We start from the raw sequence: 26,155 nt of genomic DNA on the forward strand, positions 1-26,155 counted from the left end.
TTTATAAGTAAACAAAAATGAGCAGACAAAATAACAAAGTTGTCCGAGAGACTGCGACTAAAATCAGATTTAGTTTTTTTATAATTACATTTAGTATTTATCCGTAAAGATTCATCACTTTCCATTTATTTACTATCTATTTTATCGCCAAACGTCCGTGTTTCCATCGCTGCATGCTGTAGTGAATCTGTTGACAGCTTTACAGACGGGCGCTTTTGGATCCTTTTATATCCAAGTCCGTGTGACGTGAGCGCGAAGGCGTGACTTGCGTCTTTTCCACCAATAGATTTAAAGTATGCGGCTTGATTGACAGTTGAGCCTGGAAAATAGGAGGAACGACTTTATCCGTCTGGCTTTACTCTGTTGTGGAAGCCATTTTGGGATTTTCCTAGTAGTAATAACAACGAGTCAAGCTCGTAACTTTTGTTTATTCCCACGAATACCGCGTAACTCGGAAAAGCTGGTGGGATACACAGTTGTTTGTTTTTATTTTTATATATCTGCCCGTCGAGATGCGGCGCACATTGTGCGCATCCTTTAAATGGATTGTCATTTCTCAACTGGACTACCTTCAAAACAACAAGGATTATAGAAACTGATGGTCAAACTGGCAAGTGCTGGCATCCTTTGTTATTTATGATTTCATTCAAGGCATATTCACAGATACGTTGATATTTACGTGTGTTTTATAGAGTCTATGGTGGACAGTCAGTGAAGCTCCTTTCTTCCCAAACTCTTGACAGAAAACATGGCCCTGGTTTAAGTGTCATACACGCATCACGGCATTATTTTTTGTAAGATATGCGATTTGTTATACAAATCTTAAAATGCAAACACCATTGAAGTGCGCAGGAATGTCTTTACGCATTTACATAAAAGAATTGCGTTGATACAATGTTGCAGTCCAAGGTTGTGTTTCAAAACCTAGTTAGCTGTCTATCTAGTGAGCATTGTACACTCATTCTAAACAATAAAATCGAGTCACTTTTCGTGAATCGAATTGAAAGTTCCTTTATATGCGAATACGAGTTTATTTAGACGTCTGAAACGCATCTGTTATGGCCAAAAGTGCTGACTAGATGGGCAGCACACTAGTTTTTGAGACGCAACCAATGTTGCAATCCCAAATGTAGCAGAGGCGCAGATACGAGACGTCAAATCTGGAGAGTTGTGCGCCTATCTTGTTTATAAATGCAAATGCGTCTTTTCCGCAAGAGATATCGATTCAAAAGGCCATGAAGGTGTGAATAGATAGAAAGATAGAAAAATCAATCCTGACTTTTTTGGGTCTGTCTTTCTGCACAAAGAAAGGAGCTCATGCTTTTCACCATCGACTTGTTTTATCGCACGATGGCAGGTCATGTGTGAAACATAGCTGTGCTTGTTTGGGCTTGTGAAATGTGCGTTTTAGACAAGGAAAAGGTAGAAAAGATTTTCTCTGGATGTTCAGCCTGTCTCTTGGATACTGGAAAGTGGTTTTCTGGATCTCCTCTGGTTTTGGGAATGTCGGGACGTGTGTTTAAAGGAAAGGTAAACAAATTGAACATGATGGTATTATTATTATCTGAATATTGTGGTAATTGATACCATAGTGTTTTGTTCATTCAGATGCTAATTTATTTAGCACTTCCATCCAGAATCCAGCTGACTCCTCAGGTCAACTTCGTAATGAGTTTAGTATTTAAAATAGCCTAGTATTTATAGACAATGAGTAACTCTTTGTGTCAGTTTACAGATGACTAAACAAAACATTCAGTTTAGTTAGTGATGACATAACAATCAAAACCAGACAAAAATAAGCACTTTGCAGTAAGTTTAGATCTCGTTAGTTAATGCATAGGGTATCATGAACTAACAACAGCAATTTTACAGCCTTTATTAAGTAATCTTTGATATTAAGGTTAATGTTAATTTATGAATATACTTTTCATTGTTAATTCATTTTTGTACATAATATTTACCTAATTTAATTTTAAAATTAACTTGATGTTTTTTATTAAATGCAATATTAAAATTAAATGTAATAATTAGTAAATTTAATACAAGAATTGTCCATATTTACTCAAAGTTGTAAACAAAACAAAGATTGTCAGAGTACAAGAAAATGCTTTTAATTTTTTTTCTTTTAAAAATTGTGTAATTCAGTGCGTTTCTTGTACACTACCAGTCAAAAGATTTTTTGTTTTTTAAAGAAGTCTCTTCTGCTCACCAAGCCTGCATTTATTTGATCCAAAGTACAGGAAAAAAAAAAAAAACAGAACAATTCTAAAATATTTTTACTATTTAAAATGACTGTTTTCTGTTTGAATATTGAAAATGTAATTTATTCCTGTGATTTCAATTTAATTTTTAGCATTACTCCAGTCACATGATCCTTCAGAAATCATTCTGATATTCTGGTTTGCTCAAAAAACGTTTATTATTGTTATGTTGAAAGCAGCTGAGTAGTTTTATTTCAGGTTTCTTTGAATAGAAAGTTCAGAAGAACAGCATTTATCAGAAATAGAAATATATAAAAAAATGTTTTTTTAGCAATTTCTGAGTGAACATCAGTGTAGTTCATGATACCTTATTAATTACTTGTAATTTTTTTAACTCTTACCAAAATTTCTATAATGAATATAAGTGTAGCTTATAATGCTCAGCTATCAAATACTATTGAATTACCTGAGAGTTGCGCCATGTATAAAATGTTATAAGTGTTCATTCAGTACTCATGATTAGTTAGCAGAGCTGGGTAGATTACTTACAAATTGTAGTCCATTACTGATAAAAACATGTTACTGTGGTCATATAATCTCGGTTAGGTAATCTTTTATATTACTTTTTTACCTAACTTACCATTAAATGTAGGCTACCATATTGGTGTAAAAATGCAAAGAGAGAAAATACTTTCCATGTTTTGATATCAACATCATGAAGTACATTATATTAAATCAAGGTTTTCCCAAACTGGGCTTAATGTAAGAACTGCTGTGGGTTTGTGAGTTGATAAAAAGCTAATAAATTGAATAACAAAAAAAAAACATAATAAATTATTCAAATGAACTCTAAAAATAGAAATAATGTTTGTCTGTTTACCTTTTTACCATGTCAGACCATTGATCAACATCAGAGAACTGAAAACATATGAATATGTGTTTTTAGTTATTGAACTAATATTTTCCTCTATTGTTTATTGACGTTATCAGCATTATTGCCATAATTTAGGGATGTTTTTCATTAGAAACAACTGAGATGTCAATACAGGTATCCCTGCATTACAAGAACAAACTAGTGCTGTCACACGACGCATCCAAAATAAAGTCTTTGTTTACATACATAGATGTGTGTGTACTGTTTATATTTATTATGTATATATAAATAAACACACATGTATATATTTAAGAAAAATGTTATGTTTATATATTGAAAATATTTATATATCATATCAGTTACTCTTACTCATACTCACTGATGCTTCAGAAGGAAGCACAATGCATTAATAAATTTAACTTGTTTTGTCTGCTAAGAAGCATGTAAGTATCTTCTGTAGATTCTGAAGGGCAATACTAAATGAAATAAATATGATATTTAGGCAAAAAAAAGAAAAATGTACACATCTTCATTCTGTTCAAAAGTTTTCACCCTCTGGCTCTTAATGGATTGTGAAGCATCAGTGAGTGTTTGAACCTTCTCTAATAGTTGCATATGAGTCCCTCAGTTGTCCTCAGTGTGAAAAGAGAAATCTCAAAATCACAGTCATTGCTGGAAAGGGGTTCAAATACACAAAAATGATGAAAAAGCAAAGAATTTGTGATACCTAAAGGATTTTTCTGAGGAACAGCGAGCAGTTTAACTGTTCAGGACAAACAAACAAGGGACTAATGAACTATTACTAAACAAAAAACACAGCTGGGGATCGTTCAGGTAACAACGCAGTATTAAGAATCAAGTGTATGTACATTTTTAAACGGTAAATTTTATAAATTAAACCTATTTTCTCTTGCACACTATATGTAAACATATATCATATAGATGAGAAATATCTTCTTCAGGTCAGTACTAAATAAAAAATAACATGCATTTTGTATGATCCCTTTTATTTTGGTCAAATAATTAACATTTTGCAAATTCTGCCAGGAGCATGTAAAGTTTACATAAGTATACACGCACTATGTAAACGAAAACTTTCATTTTGAATGTGTCTAATCGCGATAAAACATTTGACAGCACTAGAACAAACATGACTTCTTTCAGAATCAACAAATTTTGAATGATTTACTGCCATTGTGTGAATAATATGTAATCAGTTAATCCATTCAAAAGTAACTAATCTGATTACAAGCATTATAAAATGTAATATACTCTAATTACGAGTACTTGATTTTTGGAATCTGATTATGTAATCCAGATTACACGTAATCCGTTACTACCCAGCTCTGTCAGCTAGTAAAATTGTAGAGAACCATATTTGTGTAAATACATTACACAATAAAGTTGCTGTGCTCTCACTGTCCGGTTAGTGTGAGTCACACTGGACAGTGTTGTTGGTTTTTGAAGGTGTAGGTGTGGTCTGTCACTTCCTGTTTGATCGACAATATCAGACAGAGTGTTTCCATTAAAGAGCACAGTTACTATAAAAGAGGTGTTGTCTTTAGTTACCACTAGCTTTGAGTTGAATCACCTGTATCAGACTAAACAATTAAACTAAAGTTGTTCCTATGTTGCCAATCAGGATTCCTCCCAGAGGCAGGCTGAACCACAGAGCGTGTGTGCATGCATGCTTTCATGGGTGTGACCGTGATGTTTATACATTGAAGTCACACCCATCGTCACACGTTTGCTGTTGCTGCAGTTTGAGAAGTCAGCTCTTCACATCTGGTTTGATCTTTACAGCGTGCTCGGCAAATTACCATGGATTTTTCCCCTCTACACACGTACACTCCTCCTCACTGTACTCCGGATAACACAGGATATACCTATTCGCTCAGGTGAGATCACAGTTGCTGGGTGGAACCACACTTAGTGGCACTTCCCTAATTTGTACTGTTCATAGCACATCTCGCTTCTAGAGCTTACAAAGACTAGTCGAGAACTTCCCATTTTCAGTAAATAACCTGGAATTTCTCTTTAAGGATTACCATGTCAGGTTAAACCTGTTTGTTACTCAAGCCCTGTGGGTTTGTAGTTCACACACAGAATAGAGTCTTAAAGATTTTAAAATCTCTGTGTAGTCCATTTCTAATCATTATTCTCCAGTTCTGTTCTGGTGGGTAGTATTATTTTTGTACCAGGTGAGAATTGGATGACAGCATGCAGGTGTGGTGCTTCTGCATTCACAGTTGTTGACCCTCAGGCGAGTTATGAAGTTACACAGAAATAATGGATGGGTAATGTGAATTGTGTAATAATACCCTTGGTTGTGAACTGCTGAGCAAAAACAGTGTAGATGTGTTGACGTCCGTAAGTAGATAACAGTTTGTACCCCCTCGTTGCACCGACTGATACCACTTTTCCACTAAATTCGTGACGGTTCTCGTGTTGGAGCTGGTGCTTAATACCAGGGATATTAAGAGTGTGAGTGAATCTGAAAAGTAATAAAAACAGTTGGAGTAGCAGTTTGGGAATTGATATTTGAAATGATTAAGCCAAAAGTAGTTGTAATTGCATTTAACTTTGAATAGTTTTTACACATTATAAAAAATAATAAATGCCAAAACTCAAGTGTTGTTAGTGATGAAGCACTAATTTGTGTAATTGTCATTTTACGAATGCAGTATAGCAACTAAAGGCATCCAAGTTGCTGTACTATCAAGCAGTGTTGGGGGTATAACATTAGCAGTAACCCAAGTTACATAATAATATTACCTTTTCCAAGTAACTAGTAAAGTAACGCGTTACTTTTTAATTGACAAGCAAATATCTGAGTTACTTTTTCAAATAAGTAACGCCAGTTACTTCCCCCCCCCCCCCCCCCATTTATTGATTAAAAGCTCTCCTGTCCCCATGTTGAGAGAAATTGTGAGTAAGATTTAATTCTAGAATAAATGTGAACATGCATTAATTCATCTCACTCACTAAAAAAACAGATACAGTATTTCTCAAAATGAATAAAAACAGTGAAATTCAACGCAAACCTGCAATAATTAAATGTTGAATAATACAAATATCCTTTATTAGGGCTGGGCGGTATACCTTTTCATACCGAATACCGGTGTTTTTTTTTTTTATGATATTCATTTTTCATATACCCCAATACCGGTGAGTGTGTGCGTACAAAGCGTCGAGAACACGTATGTTGACGCAAACAGAAACTGCAGCCTGCACGTGCTTGTCTGAAGCAACACATCTGCGGTTTGGACGTATTTTAGTATATCTGAGAAAGACCCAGGGTTAGCGATTTGCAAAACTTGTAATGCCGAAATTTCAAGAGGGTGTGTGTCTGCAGTCGTGCGCGCAGTGATGAGAGCAGAGACCGGCGCATTGCGCGCAGACAGATGTAGCTTAAATTCAGTTAAGTCGCAATATTTTAAAGCTATGTCTTTTCTATATACTGTATTTTTTATAAATATTTATGTTTTAAACCATGGAGGTGAGCCAATGGATATCACACATGCAACGTGAAAACTGCGCAATATGTTAAAGTGAAAGTAAAAACTGACTTTCAGAATCTGATGTGCATTCTTTCAGAGACAATGAGACGATTATACTTCATATGCTGATATTAATTTAGTCCCTTAATATTTTTCTTGTGCCCCGAACATGGTGGGAAAAAATAAAAAGAAACGTATTTTGTGTAAGGTTTGTTTTTGAAAGTCTTAAATAAAGCTCTTAATTTTCATTGATGACTGCAGTGTTATTAGGAGGTTATGAAAGTCATAATTATGATTTCAGGTGCTCTTAAATGTGGGGATTGAAAGACAAGAATTGCGATGAAACTTCAAAAGGCTATCCATTGAATAAATATGAGCGCTGCACGTTTCAAAATCATTTGTTGCGCTGCTTTGTATACTATCATTCTGACAGCGCCTCCTGCTGGAAGAGAAACTCATAGAGTTGTAAATGTGAACTCATGGATCCACAAGATAATGTGTTATAAAAATGTAAACAATTTAAACAAAGTCAGTAAAATATATGTATATGTTATTTAAGTAATATATTTGACTGACAAAAATTGTTTAAATTGATATAATTGATTTATTCTTTGAAACTTTAATATTAATTTATGCAATTGCAATGCCTTGATTCTAGTAAGATTTAGTACACAGTCATAGCCATAAATGCAATGGTACTAATAATTGGCATAATTCTTTCGGTTTTTTGGTTTCGGCCAAGAATTTTCATTTCGGTGCATCACTACATCATATGTAAATGTGGTCAGGCTAAAGTTGTAGCCGCAGGAGGCAACACAAGCAATTTGCTTCACCAAATCTGCCACAAACATGTCCTGGAATATGAAGAATGCACAATAAAGTGTTGTGTATTTTGACAGCAAGTCATGAATTCTGATTTCTTCACCTCATTACAATTACGAGCGCCCCTGTCACTTCTTTGTGAACAGCAGCATTTTGTGAGACCAATCAAACCTGGGTTAATACTAGTCCGGTCAATGTAAGCCAATATACTGCAGTAATTATTCTCTAATTTATTAGGAAATGTGGTTAACACCTAGTCATGCATGGAAAAAAATAAAAAATACCGTATATACCGTGATACCGTATAATTTTGAAAAAATACCGTGATATAAATTTTTGGTCATACCGCCCAGCTCTATCCTTTATATTTAATCCCATTTTTAGCATCAGTTTTTGCTGCCAACCTACGGTGATCCGATTCAAGATAATCTAACATTTGTTCTCCTTTTTTATTGCTGAAGAGTTGACTTTTTTTTTTTCCTGCGGTCTACTGTACAGACGGATTTAGTGTACAGACACTGTTGGTGTCAAAAGGCTTTTACATTTGCTAAAAATAGAACTTTTTAAATTAAAAACAAACAAGCAAGCCCTGCCCAGATTTAAAAAGTAACGCAAAAGTAACGTAACACATTACTTTCTATAAAAAGTAAAAGTAACTAAGTAATGTAATTAGTTACTTTTTTAGGGAGTAACTTAAAGGTGCCATAGAATGCATTGAAACAATATTTTAAATATCTGATATCTATATGGCATAGGAAAGGGCAAAACATTTCCAGAAATGGTTTTACAGGTCAATTTACAACCCTAGGATTTGTCCCTAGAATGAAATGGTCTGTTATTGGCTTATTTGGAAGGCTCGTGAATATTAATGTGAGCTCTGCTCTGATTGGCTGTTTCACAGAGCTGCTCGTCTCAATTGCTAGCACATGGAGGAAATATTTATTTAATTACTGAGCTCTAGCAGCTTTTAATATGCGGTTTGTTGACCCTGCCGTTTTGAATCCCCGACAATTTACTCTCACTATAGTAAATGCATGTGCTCTGTGTAACGTTATACTGCAGCGACACAAGGACTTACCGCACAAGTTTTGATGCTTTAGTGATGCATCACTACTCCAGTCTTCAGTGTGATCACATGATCCTTCAGAAATCATTCTAATATGCCGAATTGCTGCTCAAACAAAACATTCATTATTATTATTATTATTATTATTATTATTATTATGTTGAAAACATAATTCTTTGTTTCTTTGATGAATAGAAAGGTCATTTATCAGAAATAGAAACCTTTTGTAATAAATTATAGTCTTCATTGTCATTTTTGATCAATTTAAAGCATCCTTGCTAAATAAAAGTATTAATTTCTATCATTTCTTTTCCCAAAAAAAAGAAATATTGTACTGACACCAATCTTTCGAATGGTATAGTGTATAATGTTACAAACGAATGTTGCTTTTTATTTCAAATAAATGCTGATCTTTGGATATTTCTATTCATCAAAGAATCCTAAAAAAAATATACTCGACTGTTTTAAATATTCTTAAGCAAATCAGCAAATTAGAATGATTTCTGAAGGATCATGTGACATAGAAGACTGGAGTAATATAGCTAAAAAATGTAGCTTTAATCACAGGAATGAATTTTAAAATATATTCAAAAATATTAAAATAGAAAACCAGATTAGTTTTTTTTTAATTTGACTGTTTTTCCTGCATTTTTTTTAATCAAATAAATACAGGCTTGGAGAGCAGATGACACTTTAAAAAAAAAAAAACATTAAAAATCTTACTGTTCAAAAACTTTTGACTGGTAAAACTTTGAAAACTTTAAACTGTGAAACTTTGAACTTAAAAAAAAAACCCACTTTGCCTTGGTTACTACTAATAAATTAGATTAAGTACTAAAATTACTAAAACTAAAACTGAAATATTTTTTTAAAATGCCCCTAACAAGATCACTAAAACTTGAACAAAAAAATATAAAAAAGAATCATATTAAAATATTAATAAATAGTCGTATATAAATTAGGGATGCACCGGTTGACCGGCCATAAATCGAAACCGGCCGGTTTTTGCATCTAACGCGCGATCGGCAACCGGCCGGTTTTCGTTTTTATCCCGGCCGGTTTTTTTCCGGGAGTGTGTACGCGGGCCGCGGCATTCGATTCATTCAGAAACATGTCACTTGTGTGGAGGTTTTTCGAAATCTGTGAGCAGGACGTGAAGATTGCAATCTGCAATGTCTGCAAAGGACAGCCGCTTTTCTGTGCTCGCTGAAGTTGCGCGAGCGTACCTGTCCTCGCCCTGCACAAGCGCAGACAGCGAACGTTTGTTCAGCTCAGCTTCTCACGTGACAGATGAAAAAAGAAACAGACTCACTTGTGACAAAGCTGAGATGCTTATTTTTGTAAAAAAAAAAAAAAAAACAAGCATTACTTTACTTTTGAAAAGCCAAAAATAAAAGTCTGTTCTGTTAAGAATGATTATTATTATTTTACATTAAAATGCCTGTTGGCTTACTGTTTTACTTTACTAAAAGCATGTTTTGCTTATTAAACTGTATTTAATTTCATATTTTTTATTTATTATTTAATTTCAGATGTCAGATGCTATTGATTCAATAGCCAAAGCCAGTTTGGCCTGTTAAATACTAAATAAACATGTTGTTTATGTTGTTTACTTGCATAACTTCTTGTTTTTGAAAAAATCGGAAATCGGTATCGGAATCGGCCAGCTTGCTTGTAAAAAATCGGTATCGGAATCGGCCATGAAAAATCATGATCGGTGCATCCCTAATATAAATAAACTAATACTAAAGTATCGCTGTGTCTGGATCATTTTTATTTAAAAAAATGAAAAAATATATTTTAAACATTAGAAATCACACTAATAAAATTATGGTAAAAAACTAAAGTAAAAATAGTAAACAATGTAAAATTTTAATAAATAAATATAAAATTCTGAATATTTCTAAATACTGTAATATTATATGAATAAATAATGCTAAAGTAACACTGTCTGGATCCGTTTTAGTTTAAACTGATTTAAACATGTATGTTTTGCTCAGGAATGTGTCCCACACTGTGTGCTTTCGCTGTTATATTTACTAAGACCGCTTCGGTCTCATTGGCTCTGGTGTGGTTTGATTCAGCAGTGCCGGCGGCTGCGCACTGGAGTGTGTTCGTGTAGGTTGCATGACTCTTCAGGCAGAAAGCGTTGTAAAAAGAAGTGGGATCGAGTGACAAACCGTTGAGCCATCTGTCGCTGGCACTCAGAGGGACGTGACGAATTAGAGTTACTCAACGCGTGTCGGACAGGGAAGACATGCGTACAAAGAGTCATTGTGCAATTGTGTAACAGAGAAAGGAGCGCAGCGACAATAGAGCAACACATGGATGTTGAGCTGCTGTGAAAAAGAACATTTTCCTACTGGATCCCTTTTGAAATGAATTGTTTAAGATTGATGCATTTGCAGGGGGGAATCTAAATAGCTTAGAGAGATCACTTTCAATTATGTATTAGCCTGATACAGAATTATCTAAATATCAGTCTATTATTATTATTATTTTTATCCCTGTGGCAATGCAGTTATTTGCTAATTTTGTCCTTGCTTATTTGTTACACTGGAGCTCATTGAGCCATGCATGCAGTCTCTGGCAAAAACATTGGGACCCATTGTTTTTTTTTTTTTTTTCCTTCTCATATTTCACATTTTTGTTGGTTAAATATGAATTTCTCATGTGTTGTATCACTTACATCAGAAGGTGGCTGAATGTTATTCAGTTTAACTTGAACCATGTTGCAACTAGTACAGTTACTGATGAAATGTCAAGAAAATATCTATTTTCACTCTCATTTAGCAGTAAGTAGTTGCAGTTTATGTTTGACTGCTTGTTTGCAGTGTATCAGGAGTTGGTGTGTATTTTTGTTTAGATTATGTGTGTGATGTGTTGTGTCACATTGCATTTTCAGAGGAACCTCTGTGAAACTGGGACAGAAGCACCAAGAAATATGAATCTTCTTAATATAGCTGCTTCTGATTTGGACATCTGGGGGAACTATAGGGTTGTATTGTAGAAGGCGTGCATGTTGGGAAGTGTCCTACATGAAGGAAATACTTGCACCAGAATGGTTTGAGTGTGTTTGACTGCAGTGTCACACTCAGCAGCTGCTGGAGTATTTGACAGCTGTACGATTGTGTGTCTGTGTGTGCGTTTGCTGAATGCACTGAAGTTACTTAATAGTGTTTTTGTTCTGCTTTAGCTGAGCTGTATTGAAGGAAGTGATGACGCAAAATTTGAATAACCACAGAGCCTTTTCCTTCTTATAGTAGTTTTCTCTTTTTTGGGGGAGATGAAAGAGCCCAGAACAAAATATCTTTTGACCTAAAATTTTTTTGAGCTTTATATATGGGTATATTTGTAGCAATAGCCAAAAATACATTGTTTGGGTCAAAATTATCGATTTATATTTTATGCCAAAAGTCATTAGGGTATTAAAGTGCCCCTATTATGCCTTTTCAAATATGATATTTCATGTAGTGTGTCATGTAGCTGTATGTGAACATAAACTATCTGCAAAGTTGTGACGCCGACAGTGCACTATAAATAAAGTTTTTGTCTAACAAAAAAAAGAGTCGGCTCACATTCGCCTAAACGAGTCGTCAGCAATTCGAATCTTTTTTCTGTAACGGCCACACGTCACGAGCTACACATTTGCGTAATGTCCGCCCACATTCAATTTCGCGAACAACTTGCCCGCCCACAAACAGTAGGCCTACCATTTTCACGTGGATTACATCATGTCAAGAAGACGCCCTGCGCTGTGAGAGTGAATTTGTTTTATATGCCCTTCCGAAAGATGAAACTACCAAGAATGAGTGGTTAACATTAATTTTTTCAACAACACCTCAGCAGTCCAATGCCAATCTTGTGTTGTGTTCGCGTCATTTTACTGATGACTGTTTTTCCAATCTTGGGGAGTAACGTTACAACGCGAGATTCACCAAACGCTTGGTTTTAAAAAATGGATCAGTGCCCAGTTTATTTGGACCGGCTTGCTCCTCTGAACTTCTACCTGTAAGTATGATTAATAATTGTATTTTCTAGCGATCGTTCAAAATACGTCTTTGTGTACGTTATGGTGTTTAACAACCCCGCACATGTCTTGGTAACCGGCTAACTTGCGTTTCTGTAGTTCTGTTGTTCAGCTGTGAGTGCAATGTAGTCTAAAAATTGTGATTGATGCAGCTTGACTGTCTGTCTGCCTTATTAGTTTAAGTAATGATAATGATAAACGATGGCTTAACGCAGTGTTATGGATTGTACAGTGTTGAAGTTCACAACGTAGAGGTGTGCCCGGTTCGCTTACAAAAGCAAATTGCAAGCACTTTCCACAGTTAACATATGACACCCACTGAGAAACGTCCTGCTCCGGTCGTGCTTGCAAAACAGTTTCTTGTCGATGTGACACTTCAACAGTTTCATCGTCAGACTCCGGCTCGAATTGATAGGGTAAAATCGAGGCTATCTTTTCTATGCATTAACAGGTCTCCGCAGCTGTCATTCAGTTATGCCAATGGGTGTTTCGTTTTGCGCTGAAGCGGTAGACCAATCCAAAAGGACTGCACCATCTGACCAATCACAGCAGTGAGGGCTCACGGAAAGGAGGGGTTTAGAGAGACTGATTCTTCGAACTGCTTCACACGAGTCGTTTACGAATCAATTAGAAACGGGGTAAAAATAAATCTAATTTTGGAGAAAACTAAAGTGTTTTTTGAACTTGCATACATGTAAACCTGTTTTAAGAGACTATTACAACAATATTAACTACCTTTAAAATGGCATAATAGGGGCACTTTAAGTAATAATCATGTTCCATGAAGATATTTTGTAAATTTCCTACCTTAAATATATCAACTTTATTTTTGATTTGTAATATGCATTGCTAAGAACTTCATTTAGACAACTTTGAAGATGATTTTCTCAATATTTCGATTTTTTGCACCCTCAGATTCCAGATTTTCAAATAAAATCCAGTTTTGTTTTGTTTTAAACAAACTTATGACTGGTTTTGTGGTCCATGGTCACAAATTTCATTTTTATTAGGGATGCACCGAAATAAATTCTTGGCCGAAGCCGAACGAAATTACACACTGGCCCGAAGGCCGATTACCGAACATGTTGTTTTGTTTTGTTTGTTTTTTTCCATGTATTTTGCCAATTTTTTCACCATTGCATAAATTAAATTGCAAATATTTGATATGTACAGTTTTGTCTTGCTTTTCAAAGAAAATAATCAATTACAAAACAACAATATAAAAATATTTATTTACAGATTTTTAACAATTTAGTAGACATTATAGCCTACCAACAAAGCACTATGTAACTTAAGTTAGTAAAATAAGGTTATTTGGCCATTTTAAGACCCCCTTTTTGAATCAGGCATGTGTTTTTTAATGTTCAAATAAGGAGAATGTTATAATAAATGTATTAGTAGAGCTGTTGTAATGAGTGTTAGCATTATTTTTGTCTTTTTAATTTTATTTTACAGAACAACAGGAAAATTACAATACTTACATTTATGAATGTTGACCTTTAATTTGGCAGAAACCCCAAAGAAGACCTCAGCACTACTTTTTACTGACAGCAGCAGATTTATGAATGATTCTCAACATGCAGATTTTACAGATTCGCTGCATTCCTAATATTAGGAATTAAAAATGTGACCCTGAACCCCAAAACCAGTCATAAGTAGCACAGGTATACTTGTAGAAATAGCCAAAAATACATTGTATGGGTCAAAATTATCGATTTATATTTAATTAAAAAAATATTAAGGATATTAAGTAATAATCCGGTTCCATGAATATATTTTGTAAATTTCCTACCAAAAATATATTAAAACTTAATTTTTGATTAGTAATATGCATAGCTAAGAACTTAATTTGGACAACTTTAAAGCCAATTTTCTTTTGCACCATCAGATTCCAGATTTTCAAATCCCAGTTTCTAAATAATTGACCCTTATTGCTGGTTTTGTGGTCCATGGTCACATTTTGTTTATTGTTAATATTATTTTACATTTACAGCATATATTCAAGATTTTTATTAGATATCAACTTAGTGAAGTAATGTGAAGATGAGTCTCAATTAATAAATTATATACACAGCATATATATATATATATATATATACATATATATATATATATATATAAATAAATTATTTTTTTATTTTTTTGTTGTAGTATTGTGTTTTTCTGCTCAGTGTTATATCCAACTTTCATTATGCAGTTGATGCCTGAATGAATGTGAATTATTATTTTTATTATTTTATTGTTATTTGATTAAGAACAAACTTATATTGATAATATCAGCCCTTTTTATATATTATTATTATTATTATATTTTTCCTTATTCAGTTTTTTTTCTATTCGAATTTTTCTAGACTCTGTTTTAATGGTTAAATGAAAAAACGTTTAATTGAAACGTTTCAATTAATTGAAATCATAAAATGTACACAATTTAACAGCAAATTATTTAAAGTTTAACAAAATTAATGCTTTATTTTTGTTTAATTCTGTTTTCCATTAATTAAAGCATGTATAAATAATACATTTTATGAAGAACAATTTATTATTTTATTTATATATTTAAAAAAACTAACAAAAATGACAAATGCCTCTAACAAAATCTCTAAAATGTATAATACAATTTAAAGTAAAAACTAAAAAAATAAATAAAATGATCAAATTCAGAATATTAAATTAATTTATTATTTTTATTACTATTATTATTAAATAATTTATGTATTTATTTATTGTTCAGAAATACTGTGTGCATTTACATTTGTCTGGTAAATAAATTCTACTAAATTTCTCTGGTAAATCTTCTCTGGTAAACAAAATCATGTTTCAATAATAATTTATTAGTAATAGTAGTAGTAGTACTTTGATTACATTAAGTAATACATTTCTGTCACAGTTTCTTTTAGGTAAACCAAACTTTTATATTAAAGTGTTGCGTTCTTTAATTCTGTTTTCCATGTCTTAAATCATATTGCTTATCAATATAATTATGGTCTTTTTGTATTTATATTTAAAAATCAGTGCATTCCTAAGTAGATATTGGAGTGTTAGGCCGCGATCACACCGAACGCGTTTTTGCAGTTGGAGGCGCCTCTTTTGAATGGTTTTCTGTTGGCAGTGAGCGTTCGCGTTTTCGCCGCCTGCTGCGCCTCGCGTTTTTGCAGCAGCGCTCTGAGCGCCTGAAGTTGAAAAAAAAATCAACTCTGAGCGGAAAAACGCCCAACGTCATTCACGTTCTTTTCCATTGTCCAATCGAATGAATGGAGAGACGGGCCTTCTGTTGTGGTGACGAAAGTTTACTGTTGCTTAAAAAGTCCGGAGACTGCAAGAAATAGAGGAGAAACCTTTTGTGTCTATCGTGGGTAACCCGGAGCTGTATTTTTTAGGGTTTCTGCTAATATGACAGTTTACTTAACAGAAAAAACAAAGATTTTAGAGCGCTCGCGCTATAATCCTTTGATTTGACTGACAGGACAGCAGTTTTGGTCGTTGCTTAGCAACATAAAAAAACCGCAGCACACTGCTCTTTTATTAAAAGTCACCAAACAAGGCAGTGCTGTGCGCCTCGCGTTTTTAGAACTAAAAGACGCGTTCGGTGTGATCAGGGCCTTAGAGAGTAATCAATATCATGAAGTATAGGACAAGGGAGTAAGTGTTGAGATAGTAAGTGGGAAGCAAGTGATTGGTCAAGAGGGTCAGCTGATGCAGTAGTAATGCTGAAGTGGATCAAGATGCTGCTTGTTGACTGGTGACCCCACTCAGGTCCTGTAGTAGCACTCTGAAATAGCACCCTGAACTCTGAGCTTAGACACTCGTGAGCCGTGAGCTTCTTAATCTCACCGTGAGCTCTGTGTGTTCACGCTAATCACATTTCCTCCTGTCAGTCGTCGCTTTTCTCATTGTGTGAGTGGAAGATGGATTCTGAGGATGTCTTTGACCCTTGTATGCCTAAAAGTGTGCTAATCGTGTAATTAGCATACTAATACAGTGTCCTAACCAAGCATGCTGCAATAAAACATCAAGTAGTAAATCTCTGTCGTGTTAAGAGACGTTCACACTGATGCTGATGTGCAACTACTATGTCAAATCCATTTTTTTTAAAAGAGCATCTGTTCTGAAGACTTGCACTTGAAATTAGTTTTGTAGACCAATATAAATTTGCATGCATACGATTTTCTTTGCAAAACTCAAATATGTTTTTGAAATGACGGTCTGGATAGTGAAAGAAAAGCAGCCAACATGCATAAAAAACTTCTTCAATTATGTTTATGCAATGGGGAGAAAAACATGTTTTTTAAAATTAACTTTGTGGTTTAATAAAGGATTAACATTTGAAAATTATGAAATTAAGACAGCCATAAACATCAGTGTTTTACTTTTTACGGTTTTGTTATTGTAAAATAAAAAAAATTAAAACTTTTTTTACTTTTATAGGGAAATATTATAATTTAGTAATATTTTTTTTTTACCATTTTTGTTTTTATTTAGCAATAATAAATTATTATTATGATTTTATAGCCATATTGAGATATAATCACAATTTTAGCACATTTTTGGGGGATTTTTTTTTTTATTGTATTTTAAAACCACTTTTTTTGGTCAGAAAATTTGCAGTTACATTGAGTTTATTTTTTATTTTATTTTTTTATATTGTGTAAATATAAGTCAGTCAATAGTTTTTGAACAGTAAAATTTTGAAATATTTTTACTATTTAAAATAACTGCTGTCTATTTGAATATATTTTAAAATGTAATTTATTCCTCTGATTTCAAAGTGATTTTCAATGTGATTGGAATTTTTTTTTTATCATTTCTCCAGTCTTCAGTGCCACATGATCCTTAAATCATTTTTATATTCTGATAAATATATATATATATATTTTTTAATTTATTTATATTTCAGATAAATGCTGATCTTTGGGTGTTTCTACTCATCAATTTGAAATACTGATGATGATAATAATAAATGTTTCTTAAGCAAATCAGCATATTAGAATGATTTCTGAAGAATCATGTGACACTTAGGACTGGAGTAATGAGGCTAAAAATGTAGCTTTAATCACAGAAATAAATTACATTTTAAAATCTATTCAAATAGAAACAGTTCTTTTAAATAGTAAAAATATTTTAAAATTTTACTGTTTTTGTTGTACTTCGGATCATATAAATGCAGGCTTGCTGAGCAGAAGAGACTTCTATAAAAAAGATATAAAATCTTACTGTTCAAAAACTTTTGACTGGTAGTGTATAATCAAATTATTTTTAGTAGTATCTATCTTCTGCTTGATTATAACCGAGCCCTATCATTTCCTGTCATTAATAAATCAGCTGCAAAATTGGCAAAGAAGCTATCAATTAGGAGTTGATATAACATGTATGATGTAATTGCTGGAGGTTTAAAGCGTGTGCGCATTCAAGATAAAGGGCCTTCTAGTAATTCTGTGAAGTTTTAGGTTTTGCGAGGGTGTGTTTTATGCATGCTAATCTGATGTGGCGCACGTCCAATGGGTATTTCTCACAGGAAGACACAGCCTTTAAGGGACTGTTATTTTAAGATGTATGCGCTGTTTCTCTCATTTCCGTTTCTAGGTTTATGCCATGCTTCTGTGTTGTGGTTACTGTGGTGTTGCCAAGCTAAGTTGTTTATAATGATGTTCTGATCTGATTCTGAGTAATATGAGGATTTATTGAGATTTGTTTGGCCATATCAACCAGATTTGTACAAATCTACAAGCAGATTTCAAAAAGGCAACTCTCTCAGTCGCATTTGCAACTATTTCAGTCGCATTTGTGACTGAAAACTATTGCGTGCGACTATGGAAAAATATTTAGGAGTGTCATGTGCGACTGACCCGATCAGCATATTTGTGTTTGCGCTTAGGGGAGCTTCGAGGGGGTTTCTGTGTGTTTTTGCAACATTAAGGAATGTATCATGGACATATCTTACAAATACTTTCATAAACAAAGTGTAAATAAGAGATTGATTGTGCAGTGTAGAGAGCTTTGTTGATTATAATGTGAGAACTAAGATGAGTGACAGCTTTAAATGATTTTAAAGAAGTTCGCAAATGAGATATTGATTTAAAACAGCAGTTAAATAAACAAGAAGTTATTATTAAGTGACTGACGTTGTCTGACTATAACACTATTGCCTGATTTTGCTCTATTTCGTCGTCAAAAATGGTCTAACAAGTCACAACTGAGCTGCTGCGTATCTCCTTTCAAACACAGAGTTGTTTAGTTTATAAATGAACATGAGTTTTTAAACAAATCTAGTGAATCAATCATTCAATTTCCCATTCATAAAGAGAGTTACTTGCTTTATTCCTGAATGAATCCGCCATTGGAACGAATCAATTGAATAATATGATTCAGTAATTAAATCAGTGACTTGCCACCACCTACTGGCAGATTTAGTTTCATTTTTAAAGTATCTTTTTAAGTATTTAAATCATTTTGTATTGCTGTATTCAAAATGTTATATTTAAAACGTTTATCTCAACATGAATTTGATTGCACTCATGCCACCTCTGAGCCTCATTAAACGTATGAAAATACACCTACAAGCCACTTTTGTGGTGTTCTGTGCCACCTCGGTAGTACAAATTAATTTTGTTAATACTGATTTGATTGGTATTTTAATCTTATTCTTACTTGTTTTAATTAGAAATTTTAAAAAGCTTAAAATATAATTTTTGAAAAATGTAACAAAAAATGACATTACAAAGGTAAAAACTAAATTCCCCTGGAAATCACTTTTAAGGAGTCAAATATCACCTCGTAATAAGAAGGCAAATTTTTGATCAGATTTTTTGATTATTGATTAGAAGGTGCTCCTGAAAAATAAAAGTAAGTGTAGAGTCCTCTAAGGTCTTTTTTTTTTTGCTTATGTAAGAAATTTAATTGAAAAACCCATTATGATGACTAAGGTTGTTAAATCTAGTACTATTTCAAGTCATCTGTCGTTATTTAATAGCTTTCACTGTTGTTCTTGAGTATTCAATGAAGCATGAAACGTAAATATGAGACATTTTCAGAATTTAGCTCTTCATGCTTTTCTGATAAAGACGTAGTAATGAGTGTGACTGATGTGCATTAAACTCAGAAAATGCTTGTTTTTCACTTTTTCATGGAGAATAAACTTCCTGTTAGGGTTCAGTGGTGTTTAGATTTAGTAGCTGGGAGGCCATTAAAGATGTTAAACTTCATGTTTATAAAAGCGCTCCTAAGTTTGTTTAGCAGTGTGTTTGAGAGTGTTAACCAAGAGCAGGGATTCCTTTTTGTCAGCTGAACTCTTTTAGCCAAAAATATTTACTTGAAAGATTTGACTACACATGAACAGTTCTTGATTTTCTAATGCTAACATGACATGCAGTCAAAAGTTTTTGAACAGTAAGATTTGTAATGTTTTTAAAGTAGTCTCTTTTGCTCACGAAGGCGGCATTTATTTGATCCAAACTACAGCAAAACAGTAACATTTTGAAATATTTGTACTATTTAAAATAACTATTTGAATATATATTTAAAATGTAAATTTATTCCTGTGATTCCCGCGTCATTACTCCAGTCTTCAGTGTCACATGATCCTTCAGAAATCATTCTTATATGCTGATTTGCTGGTAAAAAAAAAAAACATGTATTATTATTATTTTTCAGGATTCTTTGATAAATAGACAGTTCAGAAGAACAGCATTTATGTGAAATAGAAATCATTTGTAACATTATAAATGTCTTTATCATCACTTAAAGCATCCTTGTTAAATAACTAATTAAAAAATTAATTTAATTTATTGAATTGTATAGTGTATGTTGCAGAGGCTTTTTATTTCAGATAAATGCTGATTATTTATATTATATTATTTTTATTTCTTTTTAATTAATTAAAGAATCCTAAAAAAATGTACTCAACTGTTTTGAATATTTATAATAATGAAAAAAGTTTCTTAAACAGGAAATCAGCATATTAGAATGATTTCAGAAGGATCATGTGACACTGAAGACTGGAGTAAATTATGCTAAAAAATTCAGCTTTGATCACAGGAATAAATCACATTTTAAAATGTATTCAAATTGAAAGCAGTTATTTTAAATAGTAAATTTGACTGTTTTTGCTGTACCTTGGATAAAATAAATGCAGGCTTGGTGATCAGAAGAAACTTATTTGAAACGCATAAAAAAAAATACTGTTCACCTTTGACTGGCAGTGTAGTTTACAGCAAATCATCTCAAATTAATTACCAGATTCATTTATTTTGAGCTTTATCTTCATCTCTAGCCAAAATATGAAACAAACACTTTCTTCTTGCAGCTGGTCAGATTTATTGAGGCAGACAGTTTTGTGTACAGCTGTCATCTTCTGGACAGTTTCTTCTATGTCTTTAAAGAAGTACTATGTCTTTCAACAGTTGCCTTAGGCCTCTTTTGTGACCTCCCTTACTTCCACGCCCAGTTTTAAGGGCTGGGCGATTTTGGGCAGGTGCATTACTCATATTTGTCAGCTGTAATTATAGCCTCAGAGACTTTTAAAGTATATTCATTGCTTTGAAATGTTCGTAACGTTCCTTCTTTTTTGGAATGTTCCCTGGTCATTCAAATTCTAAATTTGAATTCTTCGTCCAGTGTTTTGTCCATGCAAATGAGCTCGTTTGTAATGAATTCACACCGGGTTCATGTTTTACTATTGACTGCAGGTGTTTGAAGATAAAACTTGTAAATATGACCAACTGTAGTTCACAGGTTGTACCATGAGACTAGTTTGTGCTGCTTGAATTTACATCTTTTTCCCCCCTGCAGCTCAAGTTACTCAACAGCAGCCCTTGAGTTTGAGAAGGAGCACCAAATCAATCCCGTGTACGACTCGCCCAGAATGTCTCGGCGTAGTTTGAGACTACAGACCAGCAGTGGTTTGTATGGTGACAACAGCTTCACTGAGCTCACAGGCAATCACAATGTCGGCTCCTACAAGCAGACCAGCATTAGCACCGCCAGCGGCAGCGGCAGCAGCAGCAGCAGCGTCAGCAGGTCAGATCTTCATCTTTCTGTCGGTGTAAGATAACAAACCAAGTGTGCAATGTTACTTCTTATCGTGTAACTCGTGCCAGCTCTTGTACGTAAGACTAGTGGCATCTTTTTGTCATCATAATTGAAAAATTAAACTTTTAAATCTTAAAACTATGTGTCATCTTAATGTATTATTAATTGAATTATGCAGTTCTGCAGATATAGATTTTTAGAAATGCACAAGTAGTGACAGTCAGCAATAGAGGTTGTCCTGTAATGACTAACATGTTCTTGCTTGAGGAAAATGAATGAAGAAAAATGACTGACATAGTGAAAATACCAATCTTTCCAGCCTTACAGAAATTCCCCAAAACGATATATTTATGCGATCAGCCTAACGGCACATATTTTACATGACTTACAGCAAGTTTGCTCAACTTAACCTGCTTGTACTTATTTATGACCGTTCAGCTGTCACAAAATTAAGTTTAAACATACAAGTATGCATTACTAGTCAAAAGGTTTTGAAAAGTAAGATTTTTAATGTTTTAAAACTCTCGTCTCTTCTGTTCATTAAGCCTGCATTTATTTGATTCAAAATGTGAAATATTTTTACTATTTCAAATAACTGCTTTCTTTTTTTAATATATTTTAAAATGTAATTTATTCCTGTAATCAAAGCTAAGTTTTCAGCATCATTAATTCAGTCTTCAGTGTCAGTGATCCTTCAGAAGTCATTCTAATATGCTGATTTCCTGTTCAAGAAACATTATTATTATCAGTATTCAAAACATTATACACTATACCATTCAACAGCTTACTGTTAATATTATATATTTAAGCAATAAGGTACGAGAGGCTGTGCTGTATCGTGAATAAATCACGGCTGAAGGGCGTTGTTAGGCACGACGCGAAGCGGAGTGCCTGCAACCCCTTCAGCCGTGATTTATTCACGATACAGCACGGCCTCAAGTACCTTATTGCTTTTATAAAACGGTTTCCACACAATAAAAATATTAATATCAAAAATATATATTAATTAATATATATATTAGGTTGTACATTTTCATAAAGTAAAATCATTAACTGCCTTCCGCTGTAAAAAGTAGTCCCTAACTGCTGCAGCTGTGTTTACGTTGCTAAGGGTGGTTGCTAAGGGGGTTCAATGATACACAAAACCGTTGAGTGAAGCGGTCATAGCAGTGCCGTATCATGAATACGACACAGCTGCTGACCAATCAGAATTGAGGAATGGAACTAACCGTTTTATAAATTTTAAGAAATTCTAGAAATGATTACTTTTATTTAGCAAGGATGCTTTAGATTGATCAAAAGACATTTATAATGTTACAAGATTTCTATTTCTGATAAATGCTGTTCTTCTAAACTTTCTATTTATCAAGGAAATCTGAAACTCTGAACTCAGTTGTTTTTAACATCATAATAAAGGTTTTTGAGCAGCATATTAGAATGATTTCTTAAGGATCATGTGACAATTAAGCTTTGAAATCAGGAATAAATTTTGAAATAATATTTCAAAATATATTCAAATAGAAAGCAGTTATTTTAAATAGTAAAAATATGTCACTGTTTTTGTACTTTATATCAAATAAATGCAGGCTTGGTGAGCAAAAGAGACTTTAAAAAAAATCTTTGGTAGTGTGTTAGTATTAGTATTTTTGCAAGTAGTATTTTGTCTTTCAGGAAATAATATTAATTAAGCAGTGTGGACAGCATTTAAAAAAAGAAATTACTATTATTTAGGATTCATAATAGGAATGTTTCTCAAGCAAATCAGCATATTAGGATGGTTTCTGTAGGATCATGTGACAGGAATAATTTACAGCTTGTTACATACTTGTTACAAAATGTATTAAAATAGAAAACAGATTACATTGATATTATTTCACTATTTCTATTTTTACTGTATTTTTGAGCAAATAAAGGCAGCCCTTGGAGAGCACAAGAGACTTCTTTAAAAAAAACATTTTAAAAAATCTTACAGACCTTAAACTTTTCAAAAGTAGTGTGTATATATAGATTAACTGAATTCCTTCCATTAACTAAAATTAACTCTTTATGATCATGCGATCTTGAAATTCATTTTGAAACCTAGCATAATTTATATAAGTTCTTAACTGAGATTTCAAAACTCTCTGTGCTCTCACACTATTAGAGGAAAATATTCCTTACATGTTCATATTCCACGTTTGGAAAAATGGCACTATTTCAAATAAACTGCTATTAAAGGAATAGTACACCCAATAATAAAAATTATTCACCTATTAACCTCAAGCCATCCTAGGTGTATATGACTTTCTTTTTTTCAGATGAGTACAATCTAAATTATATTAAAACATGTCCTGTTCTTTCAAGCTTTATAATGGCAGTGAATGGGTGTTTTGAGATTTTGAAGTCCGATTAAGTGTATGCATCCATCATAAAAAGTACTCCACATGGATCTGAATGGTTAATAAAGGCCTCCTGAAGTGAATCGAAGAGTTTGTATAAGAAACATATCCATATTTAAAACCTTATAAACCATTATCTCTAGCTTCTTCTAACTGTAGTACGCAGGTTCATGAGAAAGTGGTGTTTCAGCACTTTTGGGTAGCAGTAGCAGTGATGCATGACTGTCTGTAGGGTTTACTACAAGTGTATACTCACTTTCAAATGTAATTGACCCACTGTTTTCCACAGGTCTGTGCGGAGAGGGAGGCAGCAGCAGGGCTCAACCATATACGAGTCTCAGAGCGAGTCTCAGAGCATGTCTCAGAGCATGATTCAGACTCCCCAGAAAGAGCAGACCCTGTCAGACCTGAGTTTCACCAGTACAGCCAGTGATGCATCTCTGATCTCTAGCCTGCTGGATCAGTCCACGCTCAGACAGAGCTCCACAACACACACATACTCTGGTCAGTGGCCGTTAATGAGTGCATAAAGTCAACTTGATGTCAAAACTAACCCTGTTTAATTTTCTTAAAGGGATAGTTCACCCAAAAATGAAAATTTGATGTTTATCTGCTTACTCCCAGAGCATACAAGATGTAGGTGACTTTGTTTCTTCAGTAGAACACAAAATAAGATTTTTAACTCAAACCATTGCAGTCTGTCAGTCATATAATGGCAGTCAATAGGATTCATGGCTTTGAGAGTCAAAAAAACATACACAGACAAAACCAAATTAAACCCTGCGGCTTGTGATGATACATTGAGGTCTTAAGACACAAAACGATCAATCTGTGCAAGAAACTGAATGGTATTCATATAATGTTTTACTTCTGATCCACAGCAATGTGCAACTGTCCTGAGCGCGTTTACAACAGCCGGCGTATGGCGCGTCAACACGGGGAAAAAGATTATATAAATACTGTTCAGTTTCTTGCATAGACCTATCATTTTGTGTCTTAAGACCTCAACGTACCGTCACAAGCTGCAGGGTTTAATTTGGTTGTGTCTGTGTATGTTTTTTACTCTCAAAGCCGTGGATCCCATTGACTGCCATTATATGACTGACAGACTGCAACTGTTTGAGTTAAAAATCTTTGTTTATGCTCTACTGAAGAAACAAAGTCATCTTGGATGCCCTGGGGGTAAGCAGATAAACATCCAAATTTTATTTTGTGTTCACCCAAACGTGAAAACTTGCTGAAAATGTACTCACCCTCAGGCCATCCAGGATGTAGCTGAGTTTGTTTCTTTTGGAGAATAGATTTGGAGAAATTTAGCATTACATCACTTGCTCACCAATGGATCCTCTGCAGTGAGTGGGTGCCGTCAACAGCAAAATGTCTCATAAAAGCTTTCTTCGAATCTGTTCTGATAAGGAAACAAACTTGAACATCCTGAGGTTGACTGCATTTTTGTGTGAATTACTCCTAAAAGCAGTGCTTATTATTTTAAAAGTTTGTATTTGTAATCTTTCATGAAAACTTGCAAATTGTCAAATGCAGTTGGTGTCATTTTAGGCAAATGTTACACTGTAGCTATTGCTTATTTAATCCTGACTGTTTGTACTATGAAACTATGCATAAACAACTGTCTCTGTAGGAAAATCAAGATTACGTTTAATTTAACAGAGTAAGCAACTCTCGTTCTTGCTCGGATCTGTAGATCAGGTCATGTAATCATCAGTCTTCTTGTGATTCACATTGACTTATTTTATTCATCTATTTGGTATTTAATCTTGTTTTTAGCACGGAGAAGAAGAACCGCTCACAGCTCTATGTTGGAGAATGGAGATGTCAGTAAAACAGAGGCGCACACTCATCTGGCTAACGGCTACATTTGTAAGAACTGCTCGTTCCACGCAGACGAAAAGGAGGATGAAATGGCGTATTCCTTACCGTACTCGACATCTGTGTCTTCAGCGTATCAGAAAGCTGCAGACGCCACTATAACCACTTCTCTGAACAGTGTTGACAAGACAGGTGAGGATATTGTCAAGTCAATATGCAAACATCACCTCTCCATATTTCAAAACACTATATTAAAGGAGTAGTCTACCAAAAAAAGAAAAACTTTGCTGCTTGATCAGAACAGATTTGCAGAAATGTAGCATTATATCACTTGCACAATTGATCCTTTGCAGTGAATGGGTGCCGTCAGAATGCGAGTCCAAACAGCTAAAAACAAACATCACAATAATCCACACCACTCCAGTTCATCAGT

The 26,155-nt window shown here is 33.8% G+C and overlaps 1 protein-coding gene across 1 annotated transcript in view; it reads left to right on the forward strand.

The window, feature by feature from the left end:
• The first annotated feature begins 376 nt into the window (after nucleotides 1-376).
• LOC141297148 (uncharacterized) overlaps nucleotides 377-26,155 on the forward strand; it is a 27,405-nt gene continuing 1,626 nt past the window's right edge. The window contains exons 1-5 of the mRNA XM_073827653.1: nucleotides 377-610; nucleotides 4,879-4,973; nucleotides 21,278-21,505; nucleotides 24,185-24,399; nucleotides 25,681-25,914. Of these exons, the coding sequence (XP_073683754.1) occupies nucleotides 599-610; nucleotides 4,879-4,973; nucleotides 21,278-21,505; nucleotides 24,185-24,399; nucleotides 25,681-25,914 (784 nt within the window). The 5' untranslated portion in view covers nucleotides 377-598. The remainder of the gene's footprint in view (nucleotides 611-4,878; nucleotides 4,974-21,277; nucleotides 21,506-24,184; nucleotides 24,400-25,680; nucleotides 25,915-26,155) is intronic.

The sequence above is a fragment of the Garra rufa genome, chromosome 1 (assembly GCF_049309525.1).
Source record: "Garra rufa chromosome 1, GarRuf1.0, whole genome shotgun sequence".
NCBI lineage: Eukaryota > Metazoa > Chordata > Actinopteri > Cypriniformes > Cyprinidae > Garra > Garra rufa.